Source organism: Pisolithus orientalis, assembly GCF_024613125.1.
Source record: "Pisolithus orientalis strain OTSU chromosome Unknown F5J12scaffold_67, whole genome shotgun sequence".
Taxonomy (NCBI): domain Eukaryota; kingdom Fungi; phylum Basidiomycota; class Agaricomycetes; order Boletales; family Pisolithaceae; genus Pisolithus; species Pisolithus orientalis.
Genome location: NW_026260848.1, coordinates 69,404 through 85,226, shown reverse-complemented (window position 1 = coordinate 85,226; position 15,823 = coordinate 69,404). Strand labels below are relative to the sequence as shown.

At 48.0% G+C, this 15,823-nt stretch overlaps 4 protein-coding genes across 4 annotated transcripts; 2 read left to right on the top strand and 2 right to left on the bottom strand.

Moving 5' to 3' along the window:
* Positions 1 to 458: 458 nt before the first annotated feature.
* Positions 459 to 4,627, top strand: F5J12DRAFT_907675 (glycoside hydrolase family 31 protein; the record flags this gene model as incomplete). The annotated part of the gene is given in 19 exon segments (XM_051748967.1): positions 459 to 619; positions 677 to 971; positions 1,048 to 1,202; positions 1,256 to 1,364; positions 1,445 to 1,517; positions 1,537 to 1,668; positions 1,780 to 1,880; positions 2,013 to 2,031; positions 2,122 to 2,174; positions 2,331 to 2,417; positions 2,501 to 2,640; positions 2,713 to 2,787; positions 2,863 to 3,077; positions 3,143 to 3,345; positions 3,461 to 3,573; positions 3,672 to 3,807; positions 4,000 to 4,086; positions 4,150 to 4,337; positions 4,453 to 4,627. 19 exon segments carry the CDS (start codon positions 459 to 461, stop codon positions 4,625 to 4,627), a joined length of 2,517 nt encoding a protein of 838 aa, XP_051594904.1.
* Positions 4,628 to 5,258: 631 nt separating this feature from the next.
* F5J12DRAFT_728060 (uncharacterized protein) lies at positions 5,259 to 5,538 on the bottom strand (the record flags this gene model as incomplete). The annotated part of the gene is made up of 2 exons (XM_051741850.1): positions 5,259 to 5,352; positions 5,420 to 5,538. Coding segments are annotated over 2 exons (213 nt in total), but the record flags the coding sequence as incomplete, so codon positions are not given.
* Positions 5,539 to 7,619: 2,081 nt separating this feature from the next.
* On the bottom strand, positions 7,620 to 10,806 carry F5J12DRAFT_898092 (uncharacterized protein; the record flags this gene model as incomplete). The annotated part of the gene is made up of 17 exons (XM_051748081.1): positions 7,620 to 7,718; positions 7,792 to 7,860; positions 7,922 to 8,039; positions 8,101 to 8,202; positions 8,832 to 8,881; positions 8,937 to 9,033; positions 9,080 to 9,177; positions 9,234 to 9,311; positions 9,381 to 9,488; positions 9,537 to 9,542; positions 9,601 to 9,639; positions 9,689 to 9,805; positions 9,853 to 9,951; positions 9,999 to 10,100; positions 10,158 to 10,283; positions 10,342 to 10,437; positions 10,492 to 10,806. 17 exons carry the CDS (start codon positions 10,804 to 10,806, stop codon positions 7,620 to 7,622), a joined length of 1,719 nt encoding a protein of 572 aa, XP_051594902.1.
* A 4,123-nt stretch (positions 10,807 to 14,929) lies between these two features.
* On the top strand, positions 14,930 to 15,823 carry F5J12DRAFT_898091 (uncharacterized protein; the record flags this gene model as incomplete). The annotated part of the gene is made up of 5 exons (XM_051748080.1): positions 14,930 to 15,016; positions 15,076 to 15,345; positions 15,398 to 15,478; positions 15,566 to 15,623; positions 15,672 to 15,823. 5 exons carry the CDS (start codon positions 14,930 to 14,932, stop codon positions 15,821 to 15,823), a joined length of 648 nt encoding a protein of 215 aa, XP_051594901.1.

Genomic DNA, 15,823 nt, shown 5'->3' with positions numbered 1-15,823 from the left:
AGTGTCCGATCAGTATCATCGATATATGTATGCCGCATCATTTGATTATTGGGCCTGCATGCCATCGTTCCCACACGAAAGGTACTTCACAGGAATATTGGGTTACGGACTCGGAGTAGTCGGTTCATCTAGCACGAGGTCGTCTTCTTTTACGTAGATTTAGTGCGGCCCTGCAGCCGCTATTCTATCAGAAGCGATTCCTGGTCGAGGTCACTGCAATAATACCGGTCAAACGAATAACGCCGTCCCATTGCATGATGTACGGTAAATAAAGCCCCCCCACCGTCGGGGTAAGTACTCCTGCGACGATGCTACGCCCCCTCGCTCTTTCCCTTGCCAGCACGGCACTTTTGGTGTCAGCGTCACGGCCGGCTCAAGTCGTTCGCGACATCGCCTTCTCCAAGAACGTCTCTCACTGTCCAGGTAAGTATAATTGCGTTCGTGGACCATGGCGGTATATGCTGCTCATCGTCGACTCCACAGGCTATACCCTCACCTCTCTTGCCGAACTCCAACACGGTCTCTCTGCACAGTTACAGCTTGCAGGCCCAGCATGCAATGCATTCGGGTCGGACATCGCCAATCTCACGCTCGAGGTAACATACCAATCCCAATCTACGTACGTTCGCCGTTCCGTCTTTCCATCGGTAGTTCTTAGCCTATCCCAACCACACAGCATCCGTGTTGCAATATTCGACACCGCCGAAGACCAGTTCAGAATCCCTACTTCAATTATTCCGCCTCCTCCCCTTCCAACGAAGTCCCTCATCAATGATTCTGATCTTGTATTCAACTACGACCCTTCTCCCTTCGCGTTCTGGATTACCCGCCGCTCGGACCCCGATGCGATGCCCATCTTCGACACTCGTATCTCATCGCTACCGACCACTCCTATTCCTCCATTCAATGCTTCCGATCCGAGCACTGCATTCGATGGGTTCCCGCTCGTGTTCGAAGACCAGTATCTCCAGGTAGGCTCTTCCCCAAGCTGATCGTCTGCTGTCACCCTCGCCAATGCCCAAAACCACTCGCCTCCATTATGTTTAGATTACATCGGCCCTTCCTCTCGGCACCAACATCTATGGCTTAGGTGAAGTCATTGCAAGCAGTGGTTTTCGTCGTGATATCGGTACGGGGGGTGGTTCGGGCACGATTCAGACTCATTGGAATCGTGATGCTGCCGATCCTATTGATGAGAACATGTATGTATGCTGTAGCACGACCGTCTGACTGAAGCATATACGCCCCTCAACAGCTACGGTTCTCATCCCATTTATCTGGAACATCGGTACAACGAGACCACTGGCAAAGCCACTGCGTCCGGTGCCCTTCTCCTCAGGTGTGCCCCCTTCTTCGCAGCCCCAGTCCTAGTCTCATGCTTGCTCTCCACGCAGTGCTTCGGGTTCTGACATCCTGCTGCAAACACCTCCCAGTTCCCCAGTAGTCCCTGATCCAATACCGCATGCTTGGTGGAACCTTCGACTTCTACTTCTTCAGCGGTCCAAGCGATGTAGGATGTCATCGCACAGTACGGAGCTGTAAGCGGTTATCCGTTCATGCCTCCAGCTTGGGGCTTTGGATTCCATTTGTGTCGATGGGGATATCATGATGTCAATGACGACATTGCGAATGTGGAAGCAATGCGTGAGGCAGGCATTCCTCTTGAAGGTATTTGGTTCTTTCTACTTTGTCTTCGTGCTGTTAATGCCTTCTTCGACGCGTGTCCCTACTCAAACTCGTGCATTCATCTTTGTACTTCATGGAACTCGACGGTCGTAGTCCAATGGAATGACATCGACCTTTACCACGCCTTTCGGGACTTTACAACTGACCCTGTCAGTTTTCCAACAGACGAGGTCAGGTCATTCATTGAGAATCTGGTGAGTGCATCGTTATTGGTTATTGTCGTGGGCACGTTGCTGTTTCCCTGCTGTAGATGTAATTTCATTTTGTACTATATCACTTGGTGATGCTTACTGTTCGAGAAAACACATACTGACATCCCCATACAGACAACGAACCACCAGCATTGTATGTGCACTCTTCCTCTTCTACTTGTCGATGCTTTGGCTTTGGGCGTATGGCTGGCGAGTGTGTGCAAGTAGTTGACGTCGCGCGTAGATATTCCGATCGTAGATGCAGGTATCGCTCTGACGGTGAATGATACGGACGTGGTACGTGCCTGCACCTCCTCACCCCTCTTTCGAGTTCTTCCCTTCCCCTCTACTCATCGAACTCATCCATCTCATTCTTTTTTTATATTTGTAGTACGACCCATTCACGAGAGGTTCGGAAATGTACGTACCCTCTCGCCTTGTCTTCTTCGGAAGGGTGAAATGAGCTTGAATTCTAGGAATGTGTTCATGAAGAATCCAGATGGATCTCTGTATATTGGACAGGTGTGGCCTGGGTACACCGTACGTTTCTTCATCCCATTTGTTATTTTCCGTTCACTTATCCGCCTCCTCTCACCCCTTCCCGACGATGTTCACGGCAACAGGCGTTCCCGGACTGGTTCTCGGACAACGCAGTGGAGTGGTGGACAGAAGCGTTGATGAACTGGAGCACGAATGGGGGTGTTGAATTTAGTGGAATATGGCTCGACATGAACGAAGTAAGCTCGTTTTGTGGATATTCGTGGTATGTTTTCTTTCGCCTGAAGGTTGAGGCTGTTAACTAAAACGAGTGAACTGATTAAATATGCGAGTGCAGTGGTACGGGTGCGAACTTTTCAGCACTTGCTCCGTTGAGTGTCGTCAATATCACGGTGGTTGGGTATCCCGAGTGGTATGTGTCTACCCTTCGAATCCGAATCCAGGTCTAAGTGATGGGTTAATGCGATGGCGAATTTGAAATACATAGTTATAACGAGACAGTTTCGGGCCCCAGCGGGAATATGACCGTTAATGGGACGCCAACATATTCGTGTTCAGACATGAGTGGGAGTAGGGCGAGCGTGGTGGTGAGGACTAATACTAGGACAGTGACGAGTGCGCGAAGGAGCGTTGGCACTGGTATCGGTGCCGGTGGGGAAACAGGTATCAATGTGACTTATCCGCCCTACGCGATACACAACAGTCAGTTCCTACACTTGCACTATACCTTCCTCGTTCTAAGACACCCCTCTTTTTGTTGTACACAGGTTTCGGGGCTCTTTCGGTAAACACCGTTGCCACGAATGCAACGCACGCAGGTGGTTATCTCGAACTGGATGTGCACAACCTCTTTGGAACGATGGAAGCTCACGCGACGTACTTGGCGTTGCAGAAGGTCAGGCCTGGAAAGAGACCTTTTGTCATCGGAAGGTCGACGTTTGTAAGTCAAGGAAGGTGGGCAGGGCATTGGGTGAGTTTATCTTGTTTCTTCTTTCGTTTTCGTTCTACTCGCGGTGTGGGGAAGTCTCGTGTATTGGTGATGCGAATTAGGGATGACTGGTGGCTGACACGACCGTGATACACAGCTCGGTGATAACTATAGCAAGTGGGAGTATATGTACTTGAATATCCAGGGTGTACTCCAGTTCCAAATATACCAAATCCCTATGGTGGGTGCTGATACGTGTGGATTTAGTATGTATCCCTCCCGCCCCGTCCCTCATGCGAGACTGACAAATCCCTGTGATGGGACAGATGGGAACACAGACGAAGAGCTATGTAATCGATGGATGCAAGCTTTCCTGCCTTCATGCCGTTTTATAGGAATCATAATATGTATGCAGCATTGCCTCAGGAGCCATATCGGTGGGATAGTGTTGCAGATGCGTCAAAGATAGCTATACGGGCACGATACTCGTTACTGCCCTATTGGGTGCGTAATCTCACTGTCGTCGCCCAACCGTGAATTGATGGCAATCTTTCTATGTATTGTTCCGTAACCCTTTTCATACAATTCAACAGTACACCCTTTTTGCGAACGCATCTACGGCTGGTTTACCGCCAATCCGAGCTTTATTCTATGAGTTCCCAGATGAACCCGAACTTTTCACCTGTTGATCGGCAGTGGCTCGTTGGGAAGGATATCCTCGTGACCCCTGTTCTCGAGCCCGGGCAGACGACTGTCCAAGGTGTGTCAGCATTTCGCGGTTGTGTCAGCACGGAATGTGACGCTCGTGCGCGATTGGTCGCGTAGGTATATTACCTGGTCGTGGAGACTGTCATATGGCGAGACTGGTGGACGCATGTACCCGTTTCGGTTTCGCCAACCAACACATCAAATCAATCAGCGACGGTAACTCTCCAAGCTCCCATCAGCCATATCAATGTCCACATCCGCGGAGGATCTATTTTGCTCTTGTACGATCAACCGGGGTATACGATCTACGAAACGATGAATGGACCGTATGCATTACTTCGTGTCGCTTGATGGAGATGGACAAGCTTGGGGTGATGCGTTCGTGGATGCGGGAGATGGAGAATTTGACGCCATGGGTGGCACTGGCAACAGTTCAAACAGCACCCTGGCAAGGAGATTGACCTTTGAAGCGTGCGGGGGCTCACTGAGGGTCAAAACACAATGGGGGGCATATAATATCGAACAGAAGGTGGAGACGATCACCATCCTCGGAGTTGGGAATGAACCGGACAGCGTAGTTGTGCAGGGAGAGGTAGTGAATGGGTGGGTGTACTAATGGGGGGATTGGAGAGCTGGTTGTGGCAGGTGCAGAGGTGAATTTAAATGGGGATGTTGAGGTGTCGTGGACTGTATTAGGGACAGGGTACTTTAATATTGTAGCACGCCTATATCCCGGGCATGCCAACTAGCACTGGAATGCTGGCAACCCATCATTGCGCGCGATGCTCGAGGTTTGTTGGTAGAGGAGACTTGTATACACACGAGAACTGATATAGGAGAGTGCACCTCAACCACTTCGATCCCAGATGCGCCAGAATGTCATAGGCAGAGAGAACTGACCACAACACCCTTTTAACGTCAGGTGTCACCTTCGATAGGAGACGAACATAGCTAGTTCCATCACACAACATCACACGTTTCATACTCCACGCCCCGCGCGACTGTTCTTATGCACATCCAAAGCTCAGATGGACAACCCCTCTATCATGCGCTGTAGTGTCCCGTTCTTATAGGCCTCTTGAAGATCGTCGTTTCCGCCGACTGTGATGTCCGTCTGTGTGGGTCGTCGGCGTCGTATCAACGTAGAGGTCAGTGTAGAAGTAAGCATCGTCATCGACATGAAACGTAAAGGTGGGAAGAGAACCGGTATTAGTATCATGTCAGCATGGAAGACGACGAGTGAGTGATCACAACACACTGATGAACGTCTGTGGGACAGTCTTCTTGCCCGTTTTAACGGCAAGGTAGTCCTGAATGGCTTGTCCTTCCATAAGATCTAGACTAGTTTCCTCTTCGTTTTAGAAGGCTGTTTATACCATCCAGTCAAAATTGACAACACGATACGCACTCGAATATGAGGACGTCGTCAGGAGGGAACAGCTCTTTCAGGAGTTGTTTGGACGCGCGGCAATGTGGGCAGTAACTCTTGGCAAAGATGACAACCCGACGGTTGGAAATGGCATTCTTGTTTGTGTTAGGAGTTGGTGTTGGGACATAAACAGGGGAGCAAAGTTTTTATGAACAAAGAGGGATACGCACCTCGACAATGTCTTTAGCGGAACTCATTCTTCATTAGATGTTGGGTGGTGTAACGAAGGTGTTCAGTATTGGTGAGCTATAAAAATAGCTCCTGTGGATGTCGATCGAGATGATGTCATGGTCGGGTTGAGGGATGAACATAAATGATGTCAGTGTTAATCTCAGTACGGTAGATCACGCCATCGCCATCGACGACCCCGTGTTACACGCCAGCGCAAGCCGCCATGCTATTCAAATTGAGGGGGCTTCATCCCCTTTCCAAAACAGTGAGTGACATGGTTCGCCACAGCAGTCAAGGTGGGAATAATAGAGATCTGGAGGAGACCGAGAGAGAAGACGATTGTATACCGAACCCTGAGCACGTATCTTTCGAATTGAAAGTAGGTCACCTTGCATCCGGGGCAAAACCGACCGAGCGTAACATATTTGCGGGACGGTTGTGTCGAGAAAGGGCGAGTAGTATTCGCAACAGTGAAGACGATTTTGGATGCGCGAGTGGCCCGGAGCGCCGAGGTTACGAGACCACTGAGCGTTGGTCTTGCCAGGTACATAGGCTTGTGGGTATGATATGCGGCCCGGGTAGACCAGAACAGCTCCAGATGAAGAAAGTATAGTAGGCGAGGAAGGAGCGGTTGTCGTTGGGGATCCCTGCCCCGCCAGAGACAGCCGCATCATGGCAACAGCGGCCGCAGGCGGTGAAAGGCGGTGAAAAGAATGGTTAACCGCGCGGACGATATCAGCGTGTTAGACATGTCTAGGGCAGGATTAAGACCGGTGGGCGCGTAGAGGGATAGCTAAGCCACCGATCAGTCGGTTGTCATCAGTATACAAACCAACGGACTTACGCACACGTTGACCACGAGAAGAGTCCACCTGAATTTGTCCCAGAGCATTCACCTTCTTTCCCACCGAACCAGTCACCCGTGACGCTATCGCACTCCTCTTCTCCTCCCTCTGGCATACACGGTTCATTGCTCTTGAATGCCAGTAGTGAGGGAGAGCCTTCGAGCAATGAATTGAGCTTGGGGGAAGCTATAGGCTAATCTTTGTAACCAGTACATGTGCATGTCCGAAGTCTTCGTCTGTGACGAAAGCGAATTCGTTTCAGCCACACGCGATTAGTCCGGTCTCGGAGGTTTTCTCAAAGAACTGGCCGAAGGGTTCTGTGTTCGAGGTAGACTGGGGTGAATTCTACCTGCCACGCGCCGTGGAAGGGCGGGAACAGGAGACTTGCCTGACATGCTCGTGCCCTAATGCAATGGCAGACTAAAGTTATAACACCGAGGGAAGTAAACGCACTGAAAACAAGTGCCGCATGTACTGTATAATAGTCCCAAAAGCACCGCATATCAGTTCCATGCGATGAAAATCAGTGCCAAATTGTGGCACTGATATTTCATTTTTGCTACTAATAACCAGTGCCATGCATCAGTGTCATTGATGTGTTTTTCCAGTGTCAAAATGGTACTGATTTCCAGTCATGTTAGGCACTTCTATTTCTGGAAATTTCATTGAAGAAGGCACTGATTTTCAGTCAAGAGTGCACTTATCATCAGTCACAAAAGTACTGTTTCACTTGCAAAAATTAACATTGATTAGACAGCACATTCGACATTAAGTTAGCTAAAAGGAAATGAGAGTGGATTGACAAGGCACAGCCTAGTTATGAATGTTCTGTCATGGTTGGCCTTTCCAAGTCTTTGATCGAGTAGTGTGATTTGCCTTAGCATGTTCCTGTACATTCGACCACACATGAGTCATGAGTGCAGAAAGGACGGTGATGGGGTATGACAACTGAATTGCCTTATACTCACTGATGTGACAAGTCTGGCAGTTTGACCTATGCTTGCATTTGGGGCATGCTGCTGGACCTGTGTAAGTGGTGATATCTATATCAGTATAACACATTGGAAGCATCGAAGGTAGTACACATGCAGTGGCCACTGGCAGCACTGTTGATTGGGACTTGCTGCTCGGCATGACCGTTGTGGTCTGTAAGGTTAGTAGTGTCAGTAAGGCACAATGTTAGTGGGATAAAGTGTGTAGTGAACGTTAACCTTCGCCTGCTCTGAATGTAACTTGTTGGCAGCTTGATTGGAATCATCAGTCTGTCACAAGTAATTTAACTCTGAGGCAAGGTCAGTGGCTAAGGTGAATGGTGTCAGTCAAGGCACAGCCTACACAGGATGACAGAGTAGGAGATGCCTTCTGTGTTTGCTCTTGGAGTTCCAGCAGAGCCTGAGCAGCATCCTGGGTATCACTTGTTGCTTCATGTGTCAGGAGCTCCAGTTGCTTTAGTCAAAAGGCGAACAATGTTTCTATGAAATATCTCCTCCAACTCTGTATCATCATCATTTGTGGGGTGGATGAGGGAACCTGCATCGCTACTTGCAACCATGATCTTGTGTGCCTTGACAACTGTTGTGGGACTGTAATCATCTGTGATCAGCAAGGTCGCTATGTAGGGGCACCATAAAGTATGTTGTGAACTGTGCAAGCAGTAGAGGCCATATTGCTGCAGTCAACTCTGCTGATGCCAGGAACAGGGCAATGAGGGTGTGCTCGATGATTGCAGCTCCCTTGTTGCCATAACTGCTCAGTGTTTACATCAGTTTCCCACACAGTTGAAGAAGTGAGTTGCATGTAAGGATGTACTATCCAGCACTGTGAGTGGTCCAGAATCGCCGATCTGGAACACAGTGCTGAGTTCTGCATGCAAGCTAGCTTTTCCAATGTCCACCCATCTTCAACCAAGTCAGCCTCGAAACACTTTCAGACATGCTGCTGCTCGTGGAGGCTCCTGTTACAAAGGATTGGATCTAGCTGGTCTCACCACTTGACGATATGCCCTGGAATCTGCTTGAAGTCAATCATGCTAATGGGCCAACCTTTTTTTGCTGCAATCTTGAGTTGTTCGTATTTCCTATGCTCCCTTTTGATCATGGTGCAGATCTGAGCTCCTAACTGGACTGTCTCGAAGTTACGCCCATGCTGTTTTTCGGGTCATGGAAATGTATCTTTGTAATGCTGCAAAAAGATCTTGAGACATTCTGGATGGGACCTTGTCCTTGCAATATATGCCCAGGACATCATGGTGGGAAGTCGTCTTGTGTGATCACAGATGACTGTGTTTCTGCATTGTCCTCCTCGTCAGTCAAGTCCTGCATGAACTACATGAGAACACTGGCTGGCATACACTAATAAGTACATCTACAACTCACTTGTAGTCCAAGGGACACATGTCATTCCTTTTCTTCTTCTGTGACCCATCCTGTGTGAGTATGAGGGCACAAAAATGGAATGCAAAGTTTTGAAGGCACACATACATGACATTCAGAGGCTGCTGGCACCTCTGCTTCATCAGCTTGCTCCCATACTGATGTGAGTGGTCTTGGAGGTGCATGACCCATTGCTGATAGATTCCTGAAAGAGTTTGAATGCACAGAGTGAATGACTTTCCAGACCATACCTGTCATTCCATTCCCAGCATGCCATTTGCTGCTTGTAGTATGCATGATTGCTGGTCATCAATTGATTCATCCACCAGCTCATTTCTCTTTCTCTAAACTGTGCAGCACATTGTGAACATCAGCTCGTGACTACAGCTCAATATACTCGCTCACATGCTTCTGAGTACCACCCAGGCATTGGTGACCCTTATCACCCTTGGCGTGCATGTTGGGCTGGATGTCATCATTGCACTAACAATCAACTTTCTCTTGAAAAATGTTCAGGCAGCAGTTACAATCACATACAGCTTACTTCCTCACCATTTTCTGTCTGGCTTCTGTGCATTTTGGGTAGACACTCCTCTCATCTTCATCTTCATTGTTGTCATCTTCATCATCATCATCATCATCATCTTTGTCCCTCTCCATCTAAATGACACAGAGTGAGCTTGAGATAGTAGATGTTTGTTCACCTACCTTTCTCTGTGTACCTGGAGTGTGTTTGCTGTGCCTGTTACTGGCACCAGCATCATCTGCATACATTTCCTTCGGACTTGGACTGGGAGTTGTCTCTCTTTCTCTAAGCGACATGTAGTTAGTTCATGATAGTAGAATGCACATTTGCCTACCTTTTTCTGTGTATCTGAAGTACATTTGATGTGCCTGTTATCACCAGCATTGCCTGTGTCCATTTCCTCAGACTCAGACTCGGAATCAGACTTGGACTTGGACTTGAACCTCTTTCTCTAAGTGACATGAAGTGAGTTCATGATAGTAGAACATGCATACCTACCTTTTTATGTGTACCCGAAGTACATTTGATGTGCCTGTTATCGCTGGCATCGTCTGTGTCCACTTCCTTGGACTCAGACTCAGACTTGTCCCTCTTTCTCTGAATGACACGGAGTGAGTTCATGATAGTAGAACACACATGCCTACCTTTTTCTGTGTACCTGAAGTATGTTTAATGCACCTGTTAGCACCAGCATCATCTGTGCCCACTTCCTCCTCATCTTTGTCATTAGACTCTTCTCTCTTCCTCTAAATGTACCAGAGAATCAACTCGAGATCAAAATATAGATAAAAGTAACTGCTAACCCTTGCTTCAGCATTCTGTTTTTGCCTTTGTTCAGATGTTGACTGGTTTTCCAATACCTGGGCAATTAAAGCACATGCACCGCAGCCTCCCTCACACTGCATGAGGATTTCTGATTCTGCTTGGGCCTAACGATGTGAATCTTGGTTATTAGTGGCTATATGCACTTAGAATGTGCTCCCTTACCCTCTGAATGACTTTCTCAACAAGGAGCTTGTCGCTTTGGTGAGAAAGCAAATGACTTGTATCCAGGTAGCGGTAGACCAATTTCCATACAACATCCTATTGAGTAGCATACAGGTAATAAGAATACAATAGTAGGGATGAAAGACATACTGAAAGGTGATTGTACACATCCTTCTTCTCTGTGAGTCCCAAGGCATCTATTAGCTTGTAGCCACTGCCTTGACCTGCTCGGCCCTTGGGCTTGTTAATCAATCTTAACTGTTGGTTAGTATGTTTATCTTGCTTTTTTTCCCGCCTCCTCTCCTCTTTTGCACAGTTCTTTCCTGCAGGAAGAGATATGAGGTCTAAATGGTACCTGTCAGTATCGATGAACTCATGTTTGTGCACTTCCAAATCCCCATGGAGTTCTGATAATGACTCTCCTAATTTATCGATCCTTGACTGCTTCTTGTGCTTCAGCTTCATCATTGAGGCTGGAGGCTTGATGGCAGAGATGATACAGTGCATAGGATAATGGATGTAAGCAACAACCTTGGAGTGGCTGTGCTCAGGTCAGGTGATCACAGCTTGATACATGTCGCTAAGTCAGTTAAGTCAAACATACTGACCATGCCTCCAATTCGATCTCCAAGGAGGAAACATTGTTGGTGCAATCCAGGATGTGGTGTGTGCTTGAGCAGCACACAGCAGTGGCATCACTATAAGAAGGCTGTGTCCATGGGGCAACTGGCAGGCATGTGTGACTCTGAAAGCCTGACAGGTGAAGAAAGCCCCCAACTAGATCTGGCTGAAGGTCAGCTCAACAAGCTGAACATTAAATGATACTAAAGTAATCATCTCTGGTGGTCATTCCCACCTGGCATCTCCATCTGAGTCATTGGACACAACAGGTGTGAGTGGGGTGTCCGAGTCCAAGGCCAACCCTGGAAGTGATGTTCAAGATGATGTATGGGTATGGGCTGAAGAGCTCGAGGGAGATGATAATGAGCTGCTGGATGAGTTGGAAGACAATGTGAGAAACAAAAGAGAACGAGATCTGTTCACTCTCCATATGTGCCCAGTTGCCCTGGCTCTAATGCGTGAACTGATCATGCATCAGGGAATGATATTCTATCAGATGAAGATTGCGACAATATCCGCACATTTAACCTCCTTATGATGGGCCAAATCACTCGATGTGCTTACTCACAGATGTGATTCACTTTCCGACACAAAATGAACCTCAACTCACAATATGTCATCTTTCAGTGTGTGGCCAAACTATCTGGGATCAAACCCCTCTTGGTTGACTGCTGTGGAAATTCATGTGTGGCCTACACTGAAAAATATATTTATCTTCAGTCTTGTCCATTCTGTCGAGAAGCACAATTCAACCAGTATGGAAGGCCACATCGACAATTCATGTATCTCCCGCTTATCCCACAACTGCAAGGGTATTTCCAAAGCACAAGGATGATCAAAACACTCTCATACCATGCAGATTATGATATTGGGAGAGGAGAGATTGTGGATGTATTTGATGGGAATCATTACCAGTGGCTTCTCCATTGTCATGTTATTGTTGATGGAGAAGAGTTACCTCACCGAATACTTCTCAGATTCCTAAGGCATCACATTGGGCCTTTGTACTGACAGCTATTTACTCTTCAGGCAGTGATGCAAGGGCCATGTCCGGTGTAGGAAAAGTCCAAGTAGCTGTATAATACGAGCTAGATGGCTTAGATAACAACAATAAAAAAATGAAGGGAATGAATTGCTCATTGTGAGTCAAAGTGAGGTTCAGTGGTGAAAACCAACCAAAACCAACACAAAAGACAATGAAAGCGAGTGGTGGTGTGCCTATGCAGGTACCTAGATGGTAGAACCTGTTCTTTGGGAGGGTTTTTGCGAGCTACAACACTCAAAGATGAGTGCTGAGGGTTGGGGGGGCTCCTGACAAAGAGGGAAGCAAGAATGTGATAGAAAGTGATAGGGTAGACTGCTGTCAGCCTACAGAAGGATGGATGGTGACTTAATTCAATGTCCTAAGCTGTACTGAGCTCAGGGAGGGCTTGGAGTGAAGTATACAGATGATAGATGATGATAAGCGAAGTAGATGATAGCTAGACCCTTAATAAAGTCTCAACTATCAAAGCTGATGAATGATTTACTGAGAGATGATAAATTGCAAGCAAGAGGGGCTCTCTGATGTCTTCTTTTTTTTTTTTTGCTACCTAAGTACAGTGACTTATATACAGTACAGGGGCATTACCTATGGAAAACAAGGTGCAAACACTTGGTAAGTGATTGGTAACTGATGAGTAAGGAATGTAAGCGATGGGTAATCATCTTGGAAAGCATTGGTAAGCATTGGTAAGGATAAGTAAGCCAAAAAGCAAAGAATCAGTAAGCAAAGTCAAAAGATTGGTAAGTATTGGCAATAGGTGAGTCAAAGACAGTCAGAATGTCACAGTATGAGTCAAGCAATGTCAGGAACTGGGAAAGTGCACTGGAATCACATTAGGGGGAGGCTGTGCATGTCACATCTTGAAGAGATCACTTCTAGGCCAAAGTGGGATGACAGAGAGGCAGCACTGATCTGATGCCAATATCGTACATCCAAAAGCAGACAGGGTGAGTCAGATGTCAACAGGGGTCAAGCTTTGGGGGTCTGTGGGGTGACAGGAGCATAGGGGATTGCAACTTTCCCCCCCAAACTATCCTCTCAGTGAAGCAAATAAAAACTTCATGAATGAGGCTCTGTTGGAAGAGAGGATGAAGGGGGAGTGTCTTCTGCTGTATCTTGCAAGAAGGAGGCAAGATGTGCATCATACTCGTCATGGATGTGATCAGGGAGAGTGGAGAACAGTAGATTATACTGTAGCTGTCGCAATTTTGGAAGAATGACAGACAAGACTGGTATGAAGACGTTGCAGGGGGCAGGGAGGAAGGATCCATATGCTTCTTGGACTGGAGAGACTGAAACGACCACATAAGACCTTTCCAAGCAAATGACAGACCTGAGGTGACCAAAGAATGTCCTCCTGGAGGTCATACTGACAAAAAGAACATGCTGTCCAAGCTGGATGGGCTGAGAGGGGGCAGATGAGGGTGGGATGTACCAGGATGCTTCAGGACAGAAGCTGGTAGGAACTCCTGGTAGATATATGTAGCCATGGTCCCTAGCAAAGGGGACAAGCAAAATGACTGATGTGGAGGCAGCCATATCAGAAGAATTAGCAAAATGAGCATCTTTTGGAGGGAGTGCTGTAGAAATGTGTGGAGTGTGCAAATCCTTTCCAATCTTGGAAGGTAGGATCATGTGGCTGAGCACTACAAGCGAGTGTGGGAATGGTTTCGGTGTCTGCAGAACTGGTGGAGATATGTTGAAAACTGGAATGCCATACACAGGTGCTTAAGAATTTTATTGGTGCTTAACCTGCCTCCTCCTTTTTCTTTGGCATTGACAACTTGTTCTTGTGTGAGGGATGACTACTGACATTGCTGGCTGTCCTTCTTTGCATGAGGGCTATGGTCTTCACCTCCATTCATCAGCTACATCCATGTCCACCTCACCAAACACCTTTGGTGTGTGACATTGTCCCAAGGGATTCTGGACTGTCGAGACTACAAGGTGAGACCTGGTGCTTTGTAGTGGTAGTGGTTTGTGACATGTGCAGCATGGTCTGCAGAATAGTACTTGTGATGCAAGCGGTGCGAGCAGTATACATAGTTTGTGTGTGGCGGAATGCGAGACATGCAGTATAGACAAAGTGTAAAGGAAACTCGTGGTGACCTTCTGAGTGCCAAAAGGTATCCTTCTGTACCTAAGTACAGGGCTTTATAGTCCGGACAAACCTGGAACCTAAGTAAGACAGGGTACAGTAAGGGAAAGCTGCATGACAGCACGTACACAGAAGACAGGCCAAAACAGAGGCCGAGGGTATACTACAAGCACTAAAGGAATAGAGACCATGATAAGAAAAAGAGTCCGAGGAAAAACAACAACTGGAGCACAGCAGCCACAGGTATAGCATTGCAGCGAGAGGGAGTGAAGGGCATGGGAAGGTAGTGCATGAACAACAGGTGAATGCTGAGAGGGGAGCAGACTGTAACAGTAGTCATGGAACAGGTTAATGATAGGGGCTTATGCATCCAGGGAATGCAGATTCCTCACACCTGCGGGGGACTTAGATGCTAACCATCCCCAGTCAGCCACATGGCATGGAGGACATAAATAGCTTGCTGCATGGTGATGGCAACAGTGTGGTACTGAGGGTTCAAGAACACTGGTGAGTTCTGCATAGAAGTGAAGGAAGCATAGAGCCAAGGGACTGCTGAGAACACCAGTTGAATGCTGCATATAGGCATCCAGACCGATGACATAAGTGCCTCATGGCCGCTAAGTATATAATTGTTAGTGCGCAGCTCAAACCTTCGCATCGATTTGATTCTTTCCCCCTTTATCATCCATCCCCCCATTGCTCTAACCATGTCAGCTAACCATGCCCCTCATCTCTCCCAACTCGTACATGCAGTCACCCCTGACCTGGTCAAAGCAGAGAAGGCCGACCTGTGACAGCAAATCGCAGCCACATTGGCTATCCTCATGGCTGAAGCAAGGTGTTTCCCTGAGGATCGCAAAGGAATGCAAGAGGAGAAGACAATGTGGCTGCGACGCTGGGAGGAGAAGACAGTGAGATGAATGTGCATCAGCAGTATGGTAGTGCAGAGGCTGATCGCATTTGTTTCTAGGCTATGCTTATGCCATTGGTCGAGCACAGGAAGGAGCTTGGCATCATGGTAAGGGTGGACGCAGCAGAAGCACCTATACTGGCCGAAGCAGATGACGTCTATGAGTGGTGGACAGTGGAGGAGGCCAAAGTGCATGCAAGGGCCAAGCAGGATGTCCAGATGGGGGATGAGAATGTGCAGGAGACTGGAGGGCCGGGTGCAAGCATCGCAGTGCCTGCAGCAACAGAGAAGATGTCGCACATAGAGGTGGTGTCCCATCCGGTGTGGAAGGTAAGTGCACTGGATGGAAGGTTGTGGTAATGATTGACACTGGAGTCCAAAGCGATCGTGGCAGACTGTCGCAGAGAGCGAAGACAAGGACAAGCCCAAGATCATCGTTCCTCCTGGCTCAATCCTCCACAAGGTCCTGTGTGCATGGTGCACAGTGAAGAAGACAGCCTGCATCGGACCTGTTGGGCGGATGTGCGACAGCTGTGCATGAATGAAGCAGGGGTGTGAGAAGTCGACAAAGGCCACAGGAAAGAAGGCGCAGGCAGGCACATTGGTCAGTAAGTAACTGACCCCACCTCAGGAGGTGCGAAGTTAATGGCTAGCAGCATGGGCCTCGAAGACTGCGAAGCCAAGCTTGTCCAAGAGAGTTGTAGACGATGATGATGATGACAATGAAGTCGAGGTGGTCAAAAGCCACACATGTGCGAAGGGGAAAGCACCAGTGCATAGCTGGCTCGATGCCAAGGTCATGGCCTAA